Source organism: Pinus tabuliformis, chromosome 7, assembly GCF_031772625.1.
Source record: "Pinus tabuliformis cultivar Carrire ecotype Pingquan chromosome 7, CPIR1, whole genome shotgun sequence".
In the NCBI taxonomy this organism is placed as follows: Eukaryota; Viridiplantae; Streptophyta; class Pinopsida; order Pinales; family Pinaceae; genus Pinus; species Pinus tabuliformis.
Genome location: NC_142293.1, coordinates 23,476,777 through 23,501,781, shown reverse-complemented (window position 1 = coordinate 23,501,781; position 25,005 = coordinate 23,476,777). Strand labels below are relative to the sequence as shown.

At 41.6% G+C, this 25,005-nt stretch overlaps 1 protein-coding gene across 1 annotated transcript in view; it reads left to right on the top strand.

The window, feature by feature from the left end:
• The window catches only part of LOC149244934 (disease resistance protein RML1A-like), a 33,538-nt gene that overhangs the window by 5,678 nt on the left and 2,855 nt on the right, over positions 1-25,005 (top strand). The window contains exon 2 of the mRNA XM_089457624.1: positions 23,601-24,777. Coding sequence (XP_089313750.1) covers positions 23,601-24,777 — 1,177 coding nt within the window. The remainder of the gene's footprint in view (positions 1-23,600; positions 24,778-25,005) is intronic.

Sequence of the window (25,005 nt, the reverse complement as noted above, 5' to 3'; positions counted from 1 at the left end):
CCAACAACCTTCTAGGCCACCATGAATGACGTATTTCGACCATATCTAAGGAAGTTTGTGCTAGTTTTCTTTGATGAAATTCTAGTCTATGGTCAAACATGGAAGGAGCATCTACAACATTTGAGGAAAGTTCTCACTATATTAGAAAAACAATAGTGTTATGCAAAGATGTGCAAATGCACTTTTGGGAAGGAAGAAGTAGAGTACCTCAGACACATAATATCCAAGGAAAGAGTAAAAGTAGATCCTAATAAGATCAAGGCTATAAAAGAATGGCCCAAACCAACTAACATCACCAAATTAAGAGGGTTCTTAGGGTTGACTAGATACTATTGAAGGTTTATTTGAAAATATGCTCATATAACCGCACATTTAACAAACCTTCTAAAGAAAAACTCATTTCAATGGGATGATAAGGCAAAAAAGTGTTTTGAAGCCTTAAAGGAAATTATGTCCAATGCACCTATATTAGCAACTCCAGAATTTTCAAGGCCTTTTGTAATTGAATGTGACACTTTAGGTTTTGGAATAGGAGTAGTGTTGATGCAGGATGACCATCCAATAACATTTGAAAGTAGGAAGCTCAATAAAAGGGAATGTCTAAAGTCTACATACAACAAGGAAATGCTCGCCATTATGCATGCACTAGCCAAGTGGAGACAATATCTTTTGGGAAGTAAGTTTTTAATATGAACATACCATAATAGTCTTCAACACCTCCTCCAACAGAAAACACTTTCTACAAAACAACAAAAATGGATCAAAAAAATTGTTGCCTTTGACGTGGAAATATTACATAAGAAAGGGAAAGACAACGTAGTAGCAGATGCTTTGTTCAGAAAAGATGAAGAGTCGTCATTACTTGTAATTTCGGTTGTAGTCCCAGAATGGCTTAACAAAATTCGAAGTGAGTATGCAAAAGGTCTGGTAACATGTGCTATAATCAATAATCTGTTGATTTGGGGTAGCATCAGATGTGCTCTAGCCACGAAATTTGGTGGAGAGGTTGGGGTACATGAGATCTCCAATACCCAGAAAGGGTTTGGGCAGATTCTAAATAGTTTTGGGAGATATTAAAATATTTAATATTTTTAAGGGAGTCCCTAAGTCTAAACTTAGGGAAATTAAAATATTAATGTGAATTAATATAAAACTGTGTTAGAATGGTCCAAAAGTCATGGATCAAGCCAGATCTAATCTTAACCATTGATTAGGGACTTAATCTCGACCGTTGCTATGTCAACGAGAAAAGTATAAGAGCGGGTTTGAGGGTCACTTGGAGATTACACCAGATGATCAGTCATTCTATTCTCTAGAGTGGGGTTTGCTAAAAGAGATAGAATCCGTGATCGGAGTTGCAGTTGAGGGGCAGTGAGTACAAAGAATAGAGAGGCGGAGAGAGTGTCGGGAGATCAGCGCAAGAGCCAGAGAGAGTGACATAGTAGTAGCCAGGTCTCACGCAGGGCCATGCAGAGGCAGCCAGGAGCTGCGCAGTGCTTCAGAGAGGCCAGCGTAGCTGGCGCAGAGGGCCAGAAGGCTGACGCAGGCCTATTCAGGGTGATGCAGGGCCAGTACTGGGTAGAGAGAGTTTGACGTAGGCCTATTCAGGGTGATGCAGGGCCAGTGCTGGGCAGAGAGAGTCTGACGCAGTCCAGAGAGGCAGACGGTGGGGTTTCTGGGGCGGATTGGAGCTGAGGAGTTGCTGGAGGGTTTATCCGGGGTTTCAGCTGGGACATTTGTCTCAGACTGAGAGGTACTACTGCCAAGGGTATTCTCTGTTAGGTAAGCCAGATTTGGCACCCAGACTGTACTCTGAAACTGCTTAATAAGAAAACCCTCAGATAACTGCACCGGTTTTCCCGCATTGGGTTTTTCCGTGGACATTGGTCCAAAAATAATGATGTCATTTTGCGTGCTTGTTTCTATTTCCTTCAGTTGATGATCTGTAATATGTTGAGCATGCACTAGTGTTTATTTTCAGTATTTACATGGTAAATAACTTGTTAAGTAACAGAACAAGTAGGTAGGAATAAATCAGTAAAGTGCATGGAGGGTTTCTAACTAGTAGACTTAGAAACTTCAACATGGTATCAGAGCGTGGTTGCAGATCACAGGAGAATTGAGGACATCAGCCGAGCGGAGCAATAGCAACAAAAAACAGCTGTCCCGAGTGACAGAAGCTGTTCCTAGCAGAGCAACAACAAGGGAAGGGTGACGCAGTGCCTGTGTCATCAAGGGTGAGCCAGGAAGAGGCAGCACAAAGGCTAAGGGAGGCAAAGGGAGGCTCACGTAGAGCCACGCAGAAGCTAGGAGGGCTGACGCAGTTGGCTGAGGAGGTCGAGTTGTTGGTGCCGGGATTGCGCAGAGCCTAGGAGCTCTCACCTTTAGGTTGCTAGTAGTGTTTTCAGAAACGGTCGACTCGGCCGAGTTGGTTCGAGCCAGACCCTCCACCTATGACTCGGCCTAGGAAATGGTTCGGCTGGCCAGGTTGTCTAACAACTCGGTCGGCTCGGTATTAACCCGGCCGGCTCGGCTGAGTCCGTATTAACTCGGCCGGGTTGGAAACAACGACCCAATAACCCGTAAAAACAACGATTTTTTTTTAAATGATTCTTTTGGGGGACTCCAAACCGTTTTTTTTTTGTTTATTTTGTCTTTGGGGTCCATTCCCCTCTCCTAAACCCTATTTAACCCACCCAAGCCCTCTCATTTCCTCACAACCATCTCATGCATTTGAGTGAGAATTTGAGTGAGAGTTTGTGAGGAGTTGTTGAGTTTGCTTTTGGAGCAGCAGTGAGGAGTCTTGGGCAAGCATTGTAGCTGGAGTGAGGAGCTTCTTGGGCAGCCATTTGGAGCAGCATTTGCCATTGAGGAGTTGGTTTCTTGGAGCAACCTTGAGGAGGCAGTTTGTGCCTGGAGGTTTTTTTTTTCACTTGTAAAAGTTTGTTTTTGCTTATTAAATTTTATGTGCAAATCTGGTAAACTATTAGAGGAAAAACAGAGAACCATCTTTTGGACCCCATGTGCTGCACATTGCATAGACCTCATGCTTGAGGATATTGGCAAATTAGATTAGGTCAAAAACATTGTAGATCATGCCAAAAGCATAACAAAATTTATCTACAATCATTCATGGATTATGAGCCTAATGAGGAAACACATAGGGGGCAGGGATATTATTAGGCCTGCCATCACTAGATTTGCTACTCATTTTTTAACATTGCAATCTATGCTTTCACAACATAGAAACTTGCAAAATATTTTTTCCAGTGAAGAATGGAATCAAAGCTAGTGGTCTCACAAACTGGAAGGCAAAGAATTGAAAAAGAAAGTTAAGAAGAAATATTTTGGAGAAAGGCAACAGAGATTGTGAAGCTTGCTGAGCCATTGGTTAAGGTGTTGTGGTTGGTGGATGGGGAAAGATTGGCTATGGACTTCATTTATGAGGCTATGGATCAAGCAAAGGAGCAAATAAAGAGGGCATACAAGGGTAAAGTGTCTAAGTATGGGCCCATTTGGGCAATCATTGATGAAAGATGGAACAATCAAATCCATGGCCCTATACATGTAGCTGGGTATTTTTTGAACCATGGTATCATTATAAAGCTAAGGCGATAGGAGCTTTGAGGGGGGAGGTTAGAGATGGATTGATTGACTGCATTGATCGCATGATCCTATTGGAGTGTGATCAACTGGAGATACACTGACAGGTCACAACCTTTAGCAATGCCTCAGGTACCTTTGGGAAGAACCTAGCAAAGATTGCAAGGGAAGCAGATGAGCCAGGTAAACAAAAATTTCAATTTTCAAATTCTTAATACTTATTTTGTTAAATTGTTTATAATTTGAAAGTTGGATATAATTTGTAATTTTGTTGAGCCAACTCATTACACTCTGTTGGCTTATTGGGGCTTGACCCAGGTTCAGAGTTAAGTTAGCCAAACAAATCCCGGTACTACTGGCCCTTTCGGCAACAGTTCGCGGAGTGCGGACTGAAGTCTCACCCGAAGTAGTATGGGAGGGTGCTAGAACCAGGTTTTCGCACCCTGGAGATGTCTGATGAGTTCAAGTGGTTCGTGGTTTGACCCTGCGCGCAAGTCGCTTCGCGCACTTTCCTGTACCTTGCAACCTGATAAACTGCCTTCGCGCAACCCTACTCAGGGGTTGAACGCTGCGCTTCTGCGTTATTACCCAAAAACTTACTAGTATTCCAATGTTAGTTACTTATCTTTGCCTACTTGAGTGCTTTAAGTATACTTAACAATATAAACCATTCATATAGGTGCATGCAGTAAATAAACAATGTACTTGCAAATTATATCAAACATGCATTAATCCAAGAACAAATACATAGAATTATGATAAAACTTCTCTTTATTAAGTCCTTCCTTGGTTACAGACTCGACTCTGCTCTGTGCACTCAGCTACAAGGGTTCGCGCACTCAGCTGCGGACTACTAGGCCTCTGCGCACTCAGCTGCAGAGCCTTCTCCTACTCTACGACCCAAAGATACACTTCAACTTACTTCCTTAGCCTCTCTTCCTATCTCTTTACCTCTCTCTCTTTTCACTTAGAGCCTCGCTCTATTTATACAATCCCATGGTCCGCGGACCATGGGTAGGTCTATCCAGCTAACATTACATTACAAAGCTAGGGCGGACAACAACCCTGTGACTCTATCATACTTTTCGCGCCTTGCGCCCGTAATTCGTGGAGCTTTACAACAAGATTGGGTCAAAACTTGGGCTTTGAGCCCCAAAATATGCCTTGGGGGGATTCCATGCCCAACACACTCCTATGTTTTTTGCAACACAATGGTGAGAGGCTTTTGGTAGCCATTGTCCTGAATTGCAGAAGTTTGCAATTTGTATTTTGAGTCAAACTTGCAGTGCTACTGGGTTTGAGCGCAATTGGTCTGTCTTTGAGAGGATCCACACAAAGAAGAAAAACCGTTTGGATAAAAAATGGTTATTGATCTAGTCTATGTCCAATACAACCTTCGGCTCAGAGGTAACCAATTGCTGAACAAAAACCTGATTCAGATCCCATTGTGTTGGGAGACATTGATCCAACATTAGATTGGGTAGTGGAGAGTCATCCAGCGGAGTTTGCTTTTGATGAGGATATTGATTATGAATTACAGACGATAGCATCACTCAAACAACATGTTCAGTTGAATGCAGATCCTAATCCACTTGTACCAGCCTCAGCTTCAGAGCCAACAAGTCCTCCAGTTGCAGGCTCTTCCTCTGCTCAGCCATGACAGAAGCGCATATCTCGTCTATCTCAGCTTGCAGCTACTGCACAGCCTGCTAGTGCTACTACTTCTACAATTGCAGTTGGAGATGATGATGAGAAGGAGCCATGGGGCCCCCGTCTGACTCTAATCCAGAGATTGATCCAGATGATCTTGGCTCCTTTAGCAGTAGCCAGTAGTACTGGTCACAATTTACTTTTGTTGTAGAGGCCATTTCTAGCCTCCTTGGTTATGTGTTTTTGTTTTGATCTCTATATCATCATGATGTATGTATTGGACAATGAACTGGGTGCCATTTTGATATAATGGATATATTCATGAGCCTACTTTGATCATATGTTGTCTTCTATCTATATTCTGATGCTGTGTGTTTGGAAACATGAACGAGAATCTTTAAAATTATGTTTTTTTATAAAGAAATTAAATATTTAATGTATTTTTTACAATGATCGAGTCATTGAAATCGAGCCGACCGAGTCGATACGGAGTCGACCCTCGGCTGAGTCGAAGTTCGATTCAGAGTTTTAAAACATTGGTTGCTGGGGTTTAGGAGGCTGTGGGAAAGTTGCAGAGTGGAGCTGGTAGGGTACTGTAGTCAGAACAGGACCCAACAGGGCAAGGCCAAGGAGGAGGGAGTTGTTACCGAGAGTTTCTAGCCAAGAAATCCGGATCAGTGGTGCAGTTGCACAGACAATCAGAGTAGGGGGCATCTCGACATTAGTAGAAGGATTCCAAGAGGGAAATCGAGACTCAAAGGGAGTCACATCGAGAACTTCCAGGAGGGAAGTAGAAGAGCAGCATGGCATTACACGGAGTAAGAGACCAGGTCAGACTAGACGGAGTCTCAAACTTGCAGTCTGAAAGGCCAGAATCTTATCCGTACTTGACAGAAATCGTGTCAAGCACTTCGCCTTGAGGACGATAGCGATCTCAGTTGACCCAGTTGATAACGACAAGTACGAGGAGGCAATGGCGAGGGCCAAGAGCATCATCCTTGACGGGGTCAAGAACCATGTAGTACCACACATTACTGGGAAGGAAACAACAAATGAGATGTGGGAGGCCCTAAAGAAATTGTACCAACATACTTCTGTGCAGAGAAGGATGTTACTAGAAAATCAAATGAGGTCATATTAGATGAAGAAGGGAGAACCGATCGACACCTTCCTCGGAGGATTGAATGAGATCCGAGATCAGTTGACTTCCATAAGAGCCACGCAAGATCAAGAATTGATGGTAAGGACAGCTCTGAATGCAGTCTAAGAAGACTGGGAGGTATTTGTCCAGAGTATACTAGGCAGAGGGACCCTTCCACCTTGGGAGGAGATGTGGGCGGGTCTTCGTCAAGAAGAGATTAGACGGTAGACAAAGGCAGGAAGCAGCAGTAAGGGGATCAGAGTCAAAAAGGAGGAGGAGGAAGATGTTGCCCTAACATCTGAGGGAAAGCAAGAAAAACGGAAGAACGATCTCTCCAAGATCAAGTGCTTCCATTGTTGGGCGTTGGATCATTATGCGATCCAGTGCCCAAGGAAGAAGAGTAAGGGAGAGTCTTCCGAGACTAAGGCAGCGCCAACAAGGGCAGAGAAGGAAATGGAGATAGATGATGATTGTGCCATGAGTGCTCATGCACCACTTGAGCAAAAGTGGGGAGACATCAAGCTGTAGTTAGATGGACTACAGGTGATGAGGGGCAGGATCCTCGAGGTACCTCCCTCTTGGATTAAACCTTGCTACGGGAGCCCCGAAGAGGAGTAGGAGGACTGGCGGATGTGGGTAGAGATGGATGCGGATGAAGCGGCAGAGAGAGCTATAGTGCAGGATTCCCAGGATAGCGCAAGGTTAGCAAGCCGTAGCAGTGCAAGAGGCACGGGAGTGTTGCACCAGTGCAGGATGGCACAGAGAGGTGTGCAATAGTGCGAGATGCAGGGAGTTGTTGCAGCAGCGCAGAGGTCAGAGAGGGAGCACTTGTCAGTGAAAGAGGAGCTTCAGCATCAGGAGGGTCTCTAGCCCAACAGAGAGGTCAGAGTTGGGAGATCGGTTACTTACTTCTCAGTAACTGAGTTGCAGTGCAACAATGGGCAGCATGATGCAACATGATGAGAGGAGATGTAGTGCAGATGCAGCAGTGGCAGTGGTAGAGCCATGGGTAGCAGTACAGGATGCAGTAGTGCAGAGATGATGGGCGGCATGCCTAGCATCAACACAAGGATCGATGCCGGATGATCAGGGTGATACTCAGTGAGGAGTATTACTAGAGCACACTCCTCGCTAAGAGGGAGTGTTGATTTGGGGTAGCATCGGATGTGCTCTAGCCACGAAATTTGGTGGAAAGGTTGGGGCACATGAGACCTCCAATACCCAGAAAGGGTTTTGGGCAGATTCTAAATAGTTGGGAGATCTTAAAATAATTAATATTTTTAATGGAGTCCCTAAGTCTAAACTTGGGGAAATTAAAATATTAATGTGAATTAATATAAAACTGTGTTAGAATGGTCCAAAAGTCATGTATCAAGCCATATCTAATCTTAGATGTTGATTAGGGACTTAATCTCGATCGTTGATATGTCAACGAGAAAAGTATAAGAGGGGGCTTGAGGGTCACTTACACCAGATGATCAGTCATTCTATTCTCTAGAGCGGGGTTTGCTAAGAGAGATAGAATCAGTGATCGAAGTTGTAGCTGAGGGGCAGTGAGTACAGGGAGACAGAGAGAGTGCTAGGAGATCAACGTAGGAGCCAGAGAGAGTGACGCAATAGCAGCCAGGGCTCACGCAGGGCCATGCAGAGGCAGCCAGGAGTTGCGCAGTGCTTCAGAGAGGCCAGCGTAGCTGACGCAGAGGGCCAGAAGGCTGACGCATGCCTATTCAGGGTGATGCAGGGCCAACTCTGGGCAGAGAGAGGCAGACGCATTCTAGAGAGGCAGACGCTAGGGTTTCTGGGGCAGATTGGAGCTGAGGAGCTGCCAGAGGGTTTATCTGGGACATTTGTCTCAGACTGAGAGGTACTACTGCCAAGGGCATTCTCTGTTGGGTAAGATGGATTTGGCACCGAGATTGTACTCTGAAACTGCTTAATAAGAAAATCCTCAGATAGCTGCACCAGTTTTCCTGCATTGGGTTTTTCCGGGGACATTGGTCCGAAAATAACGGTGTCATTTTGTGTGCTTGTTTCTGTTTCCTTCAGTTGATGATCTGTAATATGTTGAACATACACTAGTGTTTATTTTTAGTATTTACATGGCAAATAACTTGTTAAGTAACATAACAAGTAGTTAGGAATAAATCTGTAAAGTGCATGGAGGGTTTCTAACTAGTAGACTTAGAAACTTCAACATAATCATGCTCATAATTCAAAGTTCGAATGAAAAAACGATATTGTTTGGTATAAAGGAAGAATTTACCTAAGCCCAAATTCCAAATTTAAGTCCAAGGTTCTCAAGGACTCCCATGATTCACTATCAGTAGGACATGTAGGTTTCTTTAAAACCTACTATAACGCACGCCAATAATTTTTCTGTAAATGAATGAATAACGCTATTCAAAAATATGTAGCAGAGTGTGATCAATGCCAAAAATATAAAAATGAGAACATTATGACCCTCAGACTGCTCCATCCTTAAATATTCCAAACCAAAAGTGGGAAGAAATATTGATGGACTTTATCAAAGGGCTACCCGTGTTGGATGGAAAAGACAAAATCCTCGTAGTAGTCAATAGACTCACCAAGTATGCACACTTCATAGGAATGAAGAAATCAAACTCAACAAAACAAATCGCTGAGATATTTTGCAAGAATGTCTACAAACTACATGAGTTTCCCAAGGTCATATAGAGACGCCAAATTTAAGGGGAATTTCTTGAAGGAAATTTTCAAACATATTGGAACATACCTCAACATGAGTTCAACATACCACCCTCAAACAGACGGTCAAACAAAAGTTGTCAATAAATGTTTATAAGATTACCTTCGCTGTTATGCAACGGACAAACAAAATAAGTGGCCTCAATGGTTACACATTGTTGAATGGTGGTACAATTCCACTTATCACACTTCAACGAAAATGACCCCATTTCAAGTTTTGTACGGTTATGAGCCTCCTAAATGGAAGGACTTTGCCATTATCGAAACAAAATTCCAACAGTTAAGGATCAGTTAGAAGAAACCCAAAAAGTCTTCCAAACACTAAAGGAAAATCTAAATATTGCAAGAAATAGCAGATGGCTGACCAAAACAAAACAAAGAGAAAATTTGAGGTTGGAGAATAGGTATTTATTAAACTTCAACCTTACAAGCAATTGTCCTTAAAACAGAAGGTAAAAAAAAAATTGGCACCAAGGTTCTATGGACCATACCAGCTTAACAAAAAGAGTAGCCAAGTAGCATACAATGTAATCCTTCCTGATAAAAGTCGTGTTCACAACGTCTTCCATGTATCTTGCCTTAAAAAAGCACTTGGAAAACACCAAGTGGCACAAACAATAGTTCTGACTTAGATGACGAAGGGAAGATCATTTTAGAACCAGAAGGAATCATCACCACCAGGGAAAAGAAGTTGTAATCACGAGTAATCAAAGAATATCTGATTAAGTGGAAGAACCTACCAGAAGAAGAAGCCTCTTGGGAGATTGAAGCATTTCGTCAACAACACCCTTCGTTACCTATGCTTTGAGGACAAAGCATTTTTTTCAAGAGGAAGGCAATGCTATGTAAAAAAAATTAAATATGTTTTAGTATTTTAATTAGGAAGAAGGGGCATGATCAAAAGATCACGCCCCCTCATGTAAAGGCACTCGAGGTTGTATTTAAGCTAGGGGCCCTTCCATTGTAAGAACCATCATTAAGTTATATATATGTGTGTGGGTGTGTGTACTCTAGTCAATTTGACATGAAGGATATTGGTCTATTGTGTTATTTTCTAGGATTGTAGCTTTGGCAAGGTATACAAAACGTCTTCTTTGGCCAAGGGAAGTACATTTTTTGGAGATACAAGAGGGAGCCTTGATGTAGGATCGTATACCCTTAGTTACTGATCCAAAATGGATTCGAACCAAGATGATGGTTGTAATACTTAGTACCTAAATCATCCAACACACAAACAACTCGTCAAAGATAAGGATGACAATTCATAAAGAGGTAATCTCATACTTTTTTTATTGTCTAGGGACTCTTAGTCTAACACTCTAAGCACCAAGTCAAAATCCTAACACTCATCTTGATTCAACTCATGCTATACTTTATAGTTATGTAGGGAATTTCATTACATCCTTCCCATGAACTCTCTATTCTTGGTTCCTCCCACCCTAAAAATAGGATCATCATTTTTGCACATGTGGCTCAACAACCCAGGGTTGGCACAATTCTTCACCCTAGGTAGGACATTTCTTCTTCCAATCACTGCAACTGAATTCTAACAATTGCATAAAATCAGATTTCAACAGATATTCTCCTCTCCCTATTGGAAAATCCAACCAATACCTACCTCTGAAAAACCATGTCGTTTTATGCTGGAAAGCATGTACCATCCACATAAATTGGGGACAATTCATTCTCAGCAAAGAGGAATTGATGAGACTTAGTCCCTAAGTTCCTAGTGGACTTAGTTTGACTATGTATAATAAATGTACTTTATCTTTTGTTTTTCGTATCACATTGTAAATAATTCATAAGTGACTTGGTCAAACATGGTCATTCACCTAAATATGTATATTTTATTGTGACCCTAGGATACTTGATCATGTTGAGAAATCTATGGCAGCTGGATTAGGGTGATTTCTCTATACTTGATCACTGTTTGTGATGTTCTTTTACTTAAACTTGATGTACTTGTAATTAGCTTCTTCTTCTCTTGATTATTATAAAGTTCTTATCATCAAACAACTGCCAAACTATTAAGACCAATAGAACAAGAGGGCACAAGATATAGGTTGCTAGCCAGGGCCAAAACCTCTCCTAGAATTCTTCTCTTCTTATATAATCTTTAAATGACGAATACCAAGACCTTTTAGACCCAAGACAAAGACCCCTCCAAAACCAAGTCAACCTCTCCTTTGATGAGCTTATCCTTCACAAAGTCAACCCAAGTCAAATAGCTTTCAAGTTCAGATTTTGGCCTCTGTTTCAGGACTGCAACTTTTCGGCCCTCCTACAATAGCTGTAATTTTCGCACGTATGGGTGATAGAGGGTAAATTAGCCCTTCTCTCCCCTTCACTTGTTGAAATTTTGTACCGGAGGACAGGTGGTTCCCTTAGGCTTTGATCTTTGGCCTAGGGAAAAGTGTCCAAAAGAATTTAATTTTTCTCCTAAAGTGACTTTATAATTTTTATAAAGTCAAATCTAATTTAAAAGTGACTTTAAGTGATAAAGTTACTAAAGTTTAATTTTAAAGTGACTTTTATAAAGTCAATGAAAAATTAGAAAGGAAAAGTGACTTTGGAAATAAATGACTAAGTGGGTCTTTATTAAAGTGGGGTGAATAAAAAAAGTGAGATTTAAATGAGCATTTAATCTCAGCCATAGATCTCAATCTATTTCAGCCATTGGATTTAGGGATCACCCAAAAGTCACTTAGGGTTAGATTAAAGGAGGAAAATGTCATTCATTCTTTCATGAGCAGATTGGGAGAAGGAGAGCAAGAGAGATTTCTGAGTAGGGAGGAGAAGGAGACAGCAGCTTGGCACACATTCCAAGGCAGCAGTTGAGCAGATTTGTACAACTGATTCAGCACAGTGAAAGACAGATTTTGGCACGATTTTCGAGGAGTGGTTTGCACAAAAATCGAGGAGCAGTTTGCTGGTTTTTCTGCACGCAAAACGAGGGCCATACAACACATTTATTGCAGTTTGTACAACGCATTTAATGCTGGTCGTACAACAACATTTAACGTTGAAAGTGGGTACGAAAGTCGAGGAGGTTGTACAACATTTATTGCTGTCTTGTTTGCTGTAATTTCCAGATTGCTGTGAGGCACGGGAAAAGAGATAAGTTGTAAATTTGCTTGCTGATTTTTTTAGCTTAATATTTCTCACTGTAAAAAGGCAATTTTCAGAAATAAAGAAGAGCTCTCGAACTGGTTTTCCCCAAGAGTTGTAGGGGGTTTTTCCAGGGTCACCTTGACCAAAAATCTCTGTGTTTAAATGTGTTTTAATGGCTGTTTGTAACTGCTGAATTTTATTTCTGCATTTTCCAACATTCTGTAAAATTTCCAAAATTTGTGTTTTCAGCAAAAATTTATTTTTTCAGTGTTAAATGTATGGATATGGGAATGAGCATTTAACTATATGGGAGAAATAAGGTGAAACTGAAAGCGGGGTGGGAAAACATAAATTTCTACATGGTATCAGAGCTTGAGTGCTAAAGTGCAGTTTGGGACAGCAAGGAGAAAAAATTACAGCTGCTGATTTTTCACTCAGAAAATTCCAGCAAGCTGATTTTTCACAAACAACAGTTTTATCTTTACTACAGCAGTGCTATTTTTCAGTTATAAGATAGCAGGATGTCATTGGGATTGAGGGTGGATGATAGGTTGGATGGGCATACAAATTACAGCGTTTGGAATGAGAGAATGTAGAGTATCTTTGAGGAGACAGAAGTCTGGGATATCATGGTGCATACCACACAGAACCCTGGTGTTGTGCCTAATGATGCTACTCAGTGGGCTGAGTATAATAAAAAGAACAACAAGGGTAAGAGGCTGATTCTAGATGGAGTCAAAGACCATTGCATTCCTCATGTGAGAGGAAAGAGAAATGCCCATGAGATGTGGACAACATTGTCCAATCTCTACCAGAGTACCAATGAGAACCGGAAAATGGTCTTGAAGGAAAAGCTAAAGAACATTAAAATGGGTAATGATAGTGCAGCTGGATATCTCACAAAGATTACTAATGTGAGAGATGAGTTGGCAGCAATTGGAGAGGCCATTCAACCCACTGAGTTGGTGCGGATTGCAGTGAATGGCCTCCCCCGTTCATGGATGAACTTTGTTGATGGGGTTTGTGCACGTGAGACCCTTCTCACATGGGAGAGGTTTTGGGATGATTGTATTCAGACAGAGATCAGGAAAGGTCAGCTTGGGGCAGCCAAGCCAGTTGAGCAGGATGAGGATGTAGCACTGTCAGCAGGAGGCAAGAAAGGCAAAGGGAAGAAGCAGGCTTCCACAAGCAATGGTGGGGGCAAAGGCAAAGGTAAAGGTAAACAGGGTGACACACAGAAGGACTATTCCAAGGTGAAGTGTTGGAATTGTCAATAGATGAGACACTATGCAGTTGTGTGTCCGGAGAAGAAGAAGAAGGGGAAGAACCAAAACGTGGCAGCTTCAGCAGAGGTTGAGGACTTTGCAGTTCGTTTTGACCGGGAGTTTGGGTTCACTGCGTATGAGTCCTCTAGTGCAGGATCACCTACCACACAGGTTCAGAGGGAGCATGCTTTTTCCTCGATTAGCGGAGCATCTTCAGGTATCTGGTATGTGGATAGTGGGGCTTCATGTCACATGACAGGAGTCCGAGAGTACTTCTCAGAGCTTTCAGAGAGTGGTACTGATATAGAGGTAGTACTCGGTGATGATAGAGTTGTTAGAGCAGTAGGTGTGGGGACTCTGACATTTCAGAGGGAGTCCAAACCTCCCTTGAAGGTGTCAGATGTTCTTTATGTGCCAGGATGAGGAAGAACCTCATATCCGTCTCAACTTTGGAGGACAGAGGATATGAGGTACTGTTCAGGGGAGGACAGGTGTTGATGTATCCCAGGGGCACTCCAGCTGATTCAGCTAGAGTGATAGGTGTACGCCATGCAAAGGTGTACAAGTTTGCATTCCAGTCCCTTGTGGCATTGAGCAGTAGTACCGACAACAGAGCTAGCAGTTCTGAGCTGTGTGAGATTTGGCACCGCAGGATGGGACATATGTATCATGGAGCCTTGAGGACATTGCGGCAGATCACTATAGGTGTGCCAGATTTCAGTACTGATCACTTTGATACTTGCAGAGGATGTGCGATGGGCAAGTTTGCCAAATCCCCTTTTCCCAGTAGTGACAACAGAGCGACTGGGATACTTGATTTGATTCATTCTGATGTGAGCGGTCGGATGTCTCATGTTTCCTTGAGTGGATATGAGTACTATGTTTTATTCATTGATGATCACTCCAGGAGGACCTGGATTTATTTCTTGAAGACCAAGAGTGAGGTCTTCAAGCGGTTTCAGGAGTTTAGAGCTCTTGTGGAGACACAGACAGGTCGGAAGATCAAGTCCCTGAGGTCGGACAATGGAGGAGAGTACACCCTTGGAGAGTTTGTTGACTATTGTGCGGAGGCAGGCATTAGGAGGGAGTTCACTGTTCCTTACAACCCCCAGCAGAACAGGGTTGCGGAGAGGAAGAACAGATCCATCGTAGGGGCTGCCAAAGCCATGTTACATGATCAGGGGTTGCCATTGTTCTTGTGGGCAGAGGGCTGCAACACTGCTGTTTATTTGCAGAACAGGAGTCCGCATCGTGCCTTGGGGCACATGACTCCAGAAGAGGCTTTTTCTGGGAAGAAGCCTGATATTGGTCATCTTCGTATCTTTGGATGCATTACATACTCCTACATACCCAAGGAGAAGAGGACCAAACTAGAGCCCACCGCAGAGAAGGGTATCTTTGTGGGCTACAGTGAGACCTCAAAGGCCTTTCGGATTTACATTCCTGCACAGAGGAGAGTTGTTGTTAGGCGGGATGTGAAGTTCGAGTAGGACAGGGCCTTTAGGAGATCACGAGAGTTAGAGTATCTGGATCAGCCAGACCCTCAGCAACAGTTGAGTCAGTCACAGGGATCAGGAGGATCTGGAGGTACATCTATGAGGATGTCAGGTCCGTCAGTGAGCAATGGCTCACCGAGCCAGAGGGGTGGTGCTCCGGGCAGCATGCAGAGCAGTTCACTAGGGAGTCCACTGATGGACAGTTCACACGGTACCTCAGCTTCTACAGGTTCAGGTGCAGGCAGGAGGACAACAGACAGACAGTCAGGAGTTCAGGCTCCTGATGATGATGGGGAGGAGGAGTTTCATTCTCCTATGGGAGAAGTGCACTCAGGGAAGAGGAAGCCCAAGTGGCTTCAGGACACCTTGAGAGATGCCACATCTGTTGCTGAGCCGAAGAGGCTGGTCAGAGAGAGTAGACCACCTGAGAGGTTTTGTAGCTATATGGCAATGGTTACCAGCATCCTTGACTCTGAGCCTTCTAGCTATGAGGAGGCAGCTAGCCAGCAGGTCTGGAGAGAGGCCATGCAGGAGGAGTATTCTTCTATCATGAAGAATGATGTTTGGGAGGTGGTGCCGAGGCCTGAGGGCAAATCCGTGGTTACTTCCAGATGGCTTTACAAGGTAAAGCATGCTGCAGATGGCAGCATTGAGAAATTCAAAGCGAGGTTTGTGGCTAGAGGGTTCTCCCAGGTAGAGGGAGTTGATTATGAGGATACCTTCGCTCCCGTGGCTCGATATACTTCGATCCGCTCCATTATATCGATAGCAGCAGAGATGGGTTGGAAGATCCACCAGATGGATGTGAAGACTGCATTTCTCAATGGCTTCATACAGGAGGAGGTGTACATTGAGCAGCCACAGGGCTTTGAGGTGCATGGGAAGGAGTCCCATGTGTGTAGATTGAAGAAGGCCCTCTATGGCCTGAAGCAAGCTCCCAGAGATTGGTACTCCAGGATAGATACATACTTGCAGGGGTTGGGTTTCACAAAGAGTGAGGCAGATCCGAACCTTTACTTTATTGTGATAGGTGAGGAGCCTCTCATTCTGGTGCTGTATGTGGATGACTTGGTCATTACAGGTGCAGAGAGACTCATAGAGCACTGCAAGAGAGATCTTGCGGCGGAGTTTGAGATGAAGGACATCGGCTTGATGCATTACTTTTTGGGTTTGGAGGTGTGGCAGGAGGAGGGGCATTTCTTCCTGGGGCAGGGGAAGTATATTGTGGACATCCTTGGCAGATTCCACATGGAGGATTGTAGACCCATGTCGACACCGATGATCACCAACTGGAAGAAGCTTCATGCTTCGGATTCTGAGTTGGTGGATCCCACATTGTACAGGCAGCTGATTGGTTCCTTGATGTATTTGGTCAACATTAGACCAGATATTTGTTTTGCAGTCAACACGATGAGTCAGTTTATGTGTGAGCCTAGGAAGGTTCACTGGGTGGCTGCAAAACACATTTTGCGGTACTTGTAGGGAACAATGGATTATGGTCTGGACTACAGGCAGGGGGATGGAGTGAGATTGGCAGGTTACACTGATTTTGATTGGGCAGGTTGTGCTTCTGATAGGAAGAGCACTTCAGGGTGCTGTTTTGGGTTGGGTTTGGCAGTAGTGTCATGGTTCAGCCGGAAGCAGCAGTCAGTAGCACTGAATTCAGCGGAAGCAGAGTATATGGCAGCCAGTCTAGCTAGTTGTGAGGCCATCTGGCTTCGCAAGATGTTGTTTGGCTTATTTGGTCAGCCGTTGAGACCTTCAACGATTTACTGTGATAATCAGAGTTGCATTAAACTCATGGAGAATCCAGTATTTCATGATAGGTCAAAGCATATCGGGATCAAATATCATTTCATCAGAGACTGTGTTCAGAAAGGGCGCTGTGAAGCTTGAGTATATTCCCACTGATGAGCAGGTTGCAGATATTCTTACTAAAGCCTTACCACGGGGCAAGCATGACTACTTCAGAGACAAGATGGGTGTGGTGAGGAACACCTTCCTCGGTAAGAGGGAGTGTTGAAATTTGGTACCAGACGACAGGTGGTTCCCTTAGGCTTTGATCTTTGGCCTAGGGAAAAGTGTCCAAAAGAATTTGATTTTTCTCCTAAAGTGACTTTATAATTTTTATAAAGTCAAATCTAATTTAAAAGTGACTTTAAGTGATCAAGTTACTAAAGTCTAATTTTAAAGTGACTTTATAAAGTCAATGAAAAATTAGAAAGGAAAAGTGACTTTGGAAATAAATGACTTCTTTATTAAAGTGGGGTGAATTAAAAAATAGAAAGTGAGATTTAAATGAGCATTTAATTTCAGCCATAGATCTCAATCTATTTCAGCCATTGGATTTAGGGATCACCCAAAAGTCACTTAGGGTTAGATTAAAGGAGGAAAATGAGGAAAAGGTCATTCATTCTTTCTTGAGCAGATTGGGAGAAGGAAAGCAAGAGAGCAAGAGAGATTTCTGAGCAGGGAGGAGAAGGAGACAACAGCTTGGCACACATTTCAAGGCAGCAGTTGAGCATATTTGTACAGCTGATTCAACACAGTGAAAGGAAGATTTTGGCACGATTTTTGAAGAGTGGTTTGCACAAAAATCGAGTAGTTTGCTGGTTTTTATGCACGCAAAACAAGGGCCGCACAACGCATTTATTGCAGGCCGTACAACACATTTATTGCAGTCCGTACAATGCATTTAATGCTGGCCGTACAACAACATTTAATGCTGAAAGTGGGCACGAAAGTCGAGGAGGCCGTACAACATTTATTGCTGTCCTGTTTGCTGTAATTTCCAGATTGCTGTGAGGCACGGGAAAAGAGATAAGTTGTAAATTTGCTTGCTGATTTTTTTAGCTGAATATTTCTCACTATAAAAAGGCAATTTTTAGAAATAAAGAAGAGCTCTCGAACTGGTTTTCCCCAAGAGTTGTAGGGGGTTTTTCCAGGGTCACCTTGACCAAAAATCTCTGTGTTTAAATGTGTTTTAATGGATGTTTGTAACTGCTGAATTTTATTTCTGCATTTTCCAGCATTCTGTAAAATTTCCAGAATTTGTGTTTTCAGCAAAAAATTATTTTTCCAGTGTTAAATGTATGGATATGGGAATGGGCATTTAACTATATGGGAGAAATAAGGTGAAACTGAAAAACGGGGTGGGAAAACAGAAATTTCTACATCACTTACGGTGGTTATTTCTCCTTGATAACTCGATTCCAAATTGATCCTCTTGACACCAAACTTCGACTCCTTGAGATGACTGCAATTCGGTCTTGCTGCAACAAAATGATGCCCTAATTCCTTCACACGTGTGAGAGAATTTGACCCAAAAATTTAGATTTCAAATTTCGATTTTCCTTCTTTTGTTCTCCTTCTTCTTCACTCCCTTTTCTTTCTTTTCTCCTTGAGATCGAACATCTTGATTTTCTTCAAATGAGGTCGAGTTCTATCTTATATATAGGCTTCTTTTGAGGCCCAAATAGCCCTAATGAGGTCGACTTATCTTTTGTAGGTTGACTTGTCTTCTTGTAGGCCAACTTGGTCTTGGAGGGAAACTTTTGACACTTTTGACTCACAATAAATTCTTTTGACTTGATACAAGATGCTCAATAGGGTCTTTTACATATAGCAATGACTCTTTGACTTCTTTGACTCTATGACAAATCCTAGAAGCACACAATGGGTGCTTTGACCTATAAATAAATTGACTTTGAGCATGAAATCCATGCTATAAAAATAATAATAATAATTTTATTTCTCTTTTACATCAAATACAAAAATCAAGAGTACATACGACATTTATGAAGACCAAACCTAATTACATATTTCAACACTCCCTCTTAACTAGGGAGGTATTCATAATACATACATGGTACATGGACATTCTCATACTGAAGAATTCTCATAAGAGTCAGATTGGTAAGTTATCTCATAAGCTATCCATTCAGCTTATATCAGTGCATCTCATCATATCAATCAACATTGTCATATAGCAAGGCCTTGACTAACAACTCTACCTCTCCACTAGATTAGAGCACAATGTTGTGGAGACAAATGATTTATAGACACCTTCATCATTGTCTCTCAAGGCACATACCCCATCCGGATGTTCACAAGGTATGTCCTTTTAGGACCATTCATGTCTTGGATTTACACATCCTCAAGGAATTTCCTCTTCGACTACTCTTACCTATTGGATGCCCTACCTCATCCTCAAAGAGTATTGAAATTTAGATGCTTACCCAATCCTCCATTCTTTCTTCACAATGTGAAGACAAGAATGATGTGTCTATCTCTCCCTCTCAACTAGGGAGGATCTACTCATTCCTATAAAAGGAATATACCCAAGCTCCCTCTTACTTAGGGATTTGTATCCAATAACAATTATCTGCTCTTCGGTGAAGATCATGGTACTATCAACTGCTTGTAGGGCTCCTCCTTTCTGCATCATCAGGTCATGGATGAATTTCAACTTCTTCATTATGGAGCCAATTTTCATGACTTCTTTGTAGGGCTTCGACCATCTTTTACATCACTTCCCTTCAATGAAACATAATGTTGAACCAATAGTCATGTCATCCTTCTCTTCATCGGGAAGTGACCTTCTTCGTCTTCATTTGACTATCCTTCATACTGCCACCTTTTTCCAAGTCGTGTTCCTTCTCGAGTTTTCCATTCAAGCCTATGTGTACTAGTTGTAGGTGAATTTCTACAACCCTCTTTCGGTAGCCCTGTTTCCAACCCAACCAGGTGCTTGCTTTCAAAATCAAAAGTGAATCATTAAATCAAAATTACCTCTTTATGATGGCCCTTCGTCATATCAAATTCTGCAACATCAACATCCTGCATATTACAAATCCATCTCCAAGACATTTACTATCAAGGTTCTCCTTCTTCATCATACATATTAGGGTCTTCGTATCTTCTCCATAGAGATGTCATAGCTAATCCTTCTAATTGTTATTAGATGTTGATTACTCATCTTATCTCAAGTGGCTATATGTACATCTTTATGAACTCTTCTTTCAGCTTCATATATTGTTTCCTTGGCATCTCAATACATAGTTCCTTCATCATAGGAACAATAGTTGCCAACCATTGCATATGTAATGTTGATTCCATCTTGTCATCATGTAGAAGAGTTCAAGGCATATTGTATTTATGCCTTCATGTATCATTCATAAGGAAGAGTCCCTTCTTCTTCAATCATGCTCATGAGATAGAGCATTCTAACCATTCTATCTGCAATTAAGTGATGACATGGCTTTTATCCATCTATCAAAGTTAACAAATATATGCATGCCTCTTCCTTCATGGGATCATCTAAGCTTCCTTTAGCAACTTCCCTTTTCTTTGCTTGAAGATGAAAATGATTCCACTGAATTGCTATGCTTCACTTCTCTGTCACCATACTTTCACCCTTCTAAATTATGGATCCCACATTAGGTGGAATGTGACGCTTCTTCTAAGTAGAGGTGAATCTTTTAACAAAGATTCCAATGGAGGATCTTGATGATCCTTATTTTGCAAATGCTTCTTTCTAATGGTGATGAGGTGTGATGATAGACTTTTCTTTATATCTTGCTAGAAGACTTGCTTCAACCATACAAACTGCTACTTCGGCTATCCTTCCATGCTTCTAGAATGATGCCATCTCAATTTCCCTATGATGTATCTTATCACGACTATAATGCTTCCTACCATGACTTGCAAACTTCTATATACCGAAAATAAACTAGATGTATAAGAGGGACCTTTTAATAGTAGAGTTCTTTTACTTCTTCTCTTCCGGTTCTTCTACTTCATCGGTCACGTGGGATTCACTTCTTTCCTTTCTTTTCTTGTTGCCCTTCTTGAGTTTGGGACAATTTCTCTTGAAGTGCCCATATTCATTACATTCATAGCATTGAAGACATGTCAATTTTCTTTTGAAATTTCTTTCGAGGCTCAAACTTTCCAAACTTCCCTTTCCTCCTTGTCATAGCTGCATATGCTTGTGTTTGCTCATTTGATCCAACATCATTCTTTGCCTTTAATCTGGTTTCTTCAATCTTACATAATGACCATAGATCACTGAATGGAGTGGCTTCCTTCTTTCCATAGATGCTTGATACAAAGTTGCCCCATTCATCTGGTAGTGCATTGAGTACAAGAGTGGTCATCTCTAGATCTGACATAGTTTCTCCTAGCTCTTGTAGTTGATCTCTTATTTGAGATACCTTCATGAGATATGAAGCTACCCCTTCTTCCTTTGAAACTTTCATCTTGTATAATTCAGTTCTTAATGATATTATTTCTCCTGTTGTACTTACAGAGAACAATTCCACCAACTTGTCATAGATTTATTTCGATGTCTTCAACTTTGCTACATAGGGGATGAGAGAATCCTTGATCGATTCAATGAGGATTCTTTGAGCCCTTATTTCTTCTTTCATATACTTTGATAATGCTTGAGATTGCTCTTGTGGAGGTTTGGAGATTGAGCCCTTGACATATTCAATAACTTCATTTTCTATGAGGATTAAATCTATTATCTTCTTCCATGCAAGAGTAGTTTGATATACCAACAAATTTATTGTTCTCCTTGCAGAAAGAAGTCATTTGGTGTGTAGATTGAGACATAAATATAAAGTACTTGATAAATGAAGACGCCTCCTTGATGATGTCTTCCACTAGATGTCTTCTTGATGATGATCTTCCTTCTTCAAGAATGACAATGCTTCTTCTTCAATATAAGAAGAGATGTTCTTCTTCCTTCAAAGATGATAGAGTCTTCGTGATGTGTTGACTAGTCCTCCTTGATGTTCTTCTTCTTGTGTTTGGCCCTTATGTATCTTTCTTCAATTGAGTGATCTTCAAGCTGCCTCTTCTTGTCACCTTAGCTTTGATACCATGTTGAGAAATCTATGGCAGTTGGATTAGGGTGATTTCTCTATACTTGATAACTGTTTGTCATGTTTTTTTACTTAAACTTGATGTACTTGTAATTAGCTTCTTCTTCTTTTGATTATTATAAAGTTCTTCTCATCAAACAACTACCAAACTCTGAAGAACAATAGAACAAGAGGACACAAGATATAGGCTACTAGCCAGGGCCAAAACCTCTACTAGAGATGATAACCCATTAGAATTCTTCTCTTCTTATAGAATCTTCAAATTACGAATACCAAGACCTTTTAGGCCCAAGACAAAGGCCCCTCCAAGACCAAGTCAACCTTTCCTTTGATGAGCTTCTCCTTCACAAAGTTAACCCAAGTCAAATAGCTTTCAACTTCAGATTTCGGCCTCTATTTCAGGACTGCAACTTTTTGGACCTCCTGCAGCAGCTGTAATTTTTGCACGTGTGGGTGATAGAGGGTAAATTAGACCTTCTCTCTCCTTCGCTTAGGGTGGTTCCTTTTCCTTGATAACTTGGCTTCCAAATTGATCGTCTTGACACCAAACTTCGGCTACTTAAGATAACTGCAATCCGGTCTTGCTGCAACAAAATGATGCCCTATTCCTTCACACGTGTGAGAGAATTTGACCCAAAAATTCAGATTTCAAACTTCGATTTTCCTTTTTTCGTTCCCCTTCTTCTTCACTCCCTTTTCTTTCTTTTCTCCTTGAGATCAAACTTCTTGATCATCTTTAAATGAGGCCGAGTTCCATCTTATATAGAGGTTTCTTGTGAGGCTCGAATAGCCCTAATGAGGCCAACTTATCTTCTGTAGGTTGACTTGTCCTCTTGCAGGCCGACTTGGTCTTGGAGGGAGGCTTTTGGCACTTTTGACTCACAATAAATTCTTTTGACTTGATACAAGATGCCCAATAGGGTCCTTTGAATATGACAATGAATCATTGACTTATTTGACTCTATGACAAATCCTAGAAGCACACAATGGGTGCTTTGACCCGTAAATAAAATGACCTTGAGGATGAAACCCATGCTATAAAAGTAATAATAATAATTTTCTTTCTCTTTTACATCAAATACAAAAATCAAGAGTACATAAGACATTTATGAAGACCGAACGTAGTTACATCTTTCAACAGATCAAGGATGATAATTGGTAATTCTCCACCAATTTTTTACTTGTTTAAATAGCTAATAGAATATAGAGTGCAATCTCCTTGTTATTTTCTTGCTGTTTGATTCCCTTCTTCTGTGAAAGGGATTTTCGTACTGCTGTTTTCTGCCCATATCAGGCAGATTGTGCATCTTGTGGGAGAGAGTGCCCATTTTTCAAAATGAAGAAATATGTTCTCATTGTAACTGAGTTTTCTGTCCCTAATTTATTGTTTAGGTCATCATATACGAAGACCCATTGTAGAATTCCCCGGGTAATTACCTTTTGCAATTGTTAGAAAATAAATCTGTTGTCAATTATCTTACATTTATTGCTCGTGTTGTTTAGACCAGGCATAGTAGATTTTGGATTTTTCAGTTGTTAATAGATGTTGAAGAGAACAGTTTTTGGTTATCAGACATTGTAAAATTCCCAAGGACTTTGAATACTCAGTTGTTCATGGTTATTGCCTTGGGGTTTCGTTTTATTGTCTGTTATCAAAAAATAAGTTTATACCTATACAGAACTGGACAATCTCTTATTTTCCACTTTGGAAATCTTGCAGATTTGAGGCAGGACTCGTTAAACTGGTGGTGCAGGATGTGTTCAAAACATTACAGAATGTGATCCCAGAAGAAGATGGTCCAGATAATCCCCTAGATGAGGCAGACGAAATTCCCCTTGAAGCAATCCCCTTAGAAATCAGAAACGAACCTCTGAGAATCTCAAAATCAGTCTTTGGGATGGAAGAGCGCATGGACAAGGTGATCAACTTGCTAAAATTAGATTCAGAGGATAACTTGATAACTGTTGCCATTTGTGGAATGGCAGGTGTGGGCAAGACCTCTCTGGCAAGGGCTGTTCATAACCATATCTATCACAAATTTGAGGCAGCTTGCTTTGTGTATGATGTTCGTCACAAAGCCCAACACACAAATGGAATAGCTAAGATGCAGCGCCAGATATTGAAAGACCTTGTTAAGTTCAAAGACAAAGTGAATGATGAAGCTCATGGGAAAAGCCTAATGAGGGACCAGTTAAGATCCATCAAGGCACTTGTGATTCTCGAATATGTGGGTGATAGCAAGCAGTTGGAGGCTCTTCGAGGTGACTGGTATGGGCCAGGCAGCAGAGTTCTTGTCATAACACTTGATTCCCAACTACTAATTGATGGGCAGGTTGATTTTGTTTATGAAATGCAGGGACTGGATAGGGATCATGCTCTTCAGCCCTTCAGCTGGCATGCTTTCATGAGAGATAAGCCTGATGAAGTCTATGAAGAACTCTCACGAAGAGCTGTAAATATATGTAATGGGCTTCCATTTTTACTGGAAGTTCTGGGTGCACATTTGTATAATAAGAACATAAGTTATTGGGTTGAAGCTTGTAAATTACTAGAAAACTTAGTCCACCATGATAAGTATGCAATTCTCAGGCTTTGTTATGATGCCCTGAATTTTGAGCAGAAGGAGATGTTTCTGGACATGGCTTGTTTATTCATAGGAAGGAAGAGGGAGAGTGTAATTAGCTTCTGGGAAGCTAGTCATTGTGATCCTAATAAGGGACTTATGGATATGATTCTGAAATCGCTTATCAGTCTTGATGAAGATGATAGATTTGCAATGCACAGCAAGCTGAGAGACATGGGGAGAGCCAGAGTGGCAGAGGAATCTGAAGAGCCAGGGGAACGCAGCAGATTATGGAAGCTCCAGGAGGCTGAACTAGTTGTGATGGAAGGAAAGGTGAGGCTTTGAAGTTTATTCTGTCTCCAATTTTTGACAAACATATTTTTGTATCGTGTATATGTATTATGGAGTTCATATTGTGGTAGAAAGGATATCTCAGAAGTATTCTTTATCTCCCACCTAGTTTCTATTGCATATTTTGTATATTCAATCCCGGGATGGTTTTTGGTATGCCATACAGGCAGCTTGTTGTTTGTAAATAGCTGTGGCATAGTAAGTCAGAAT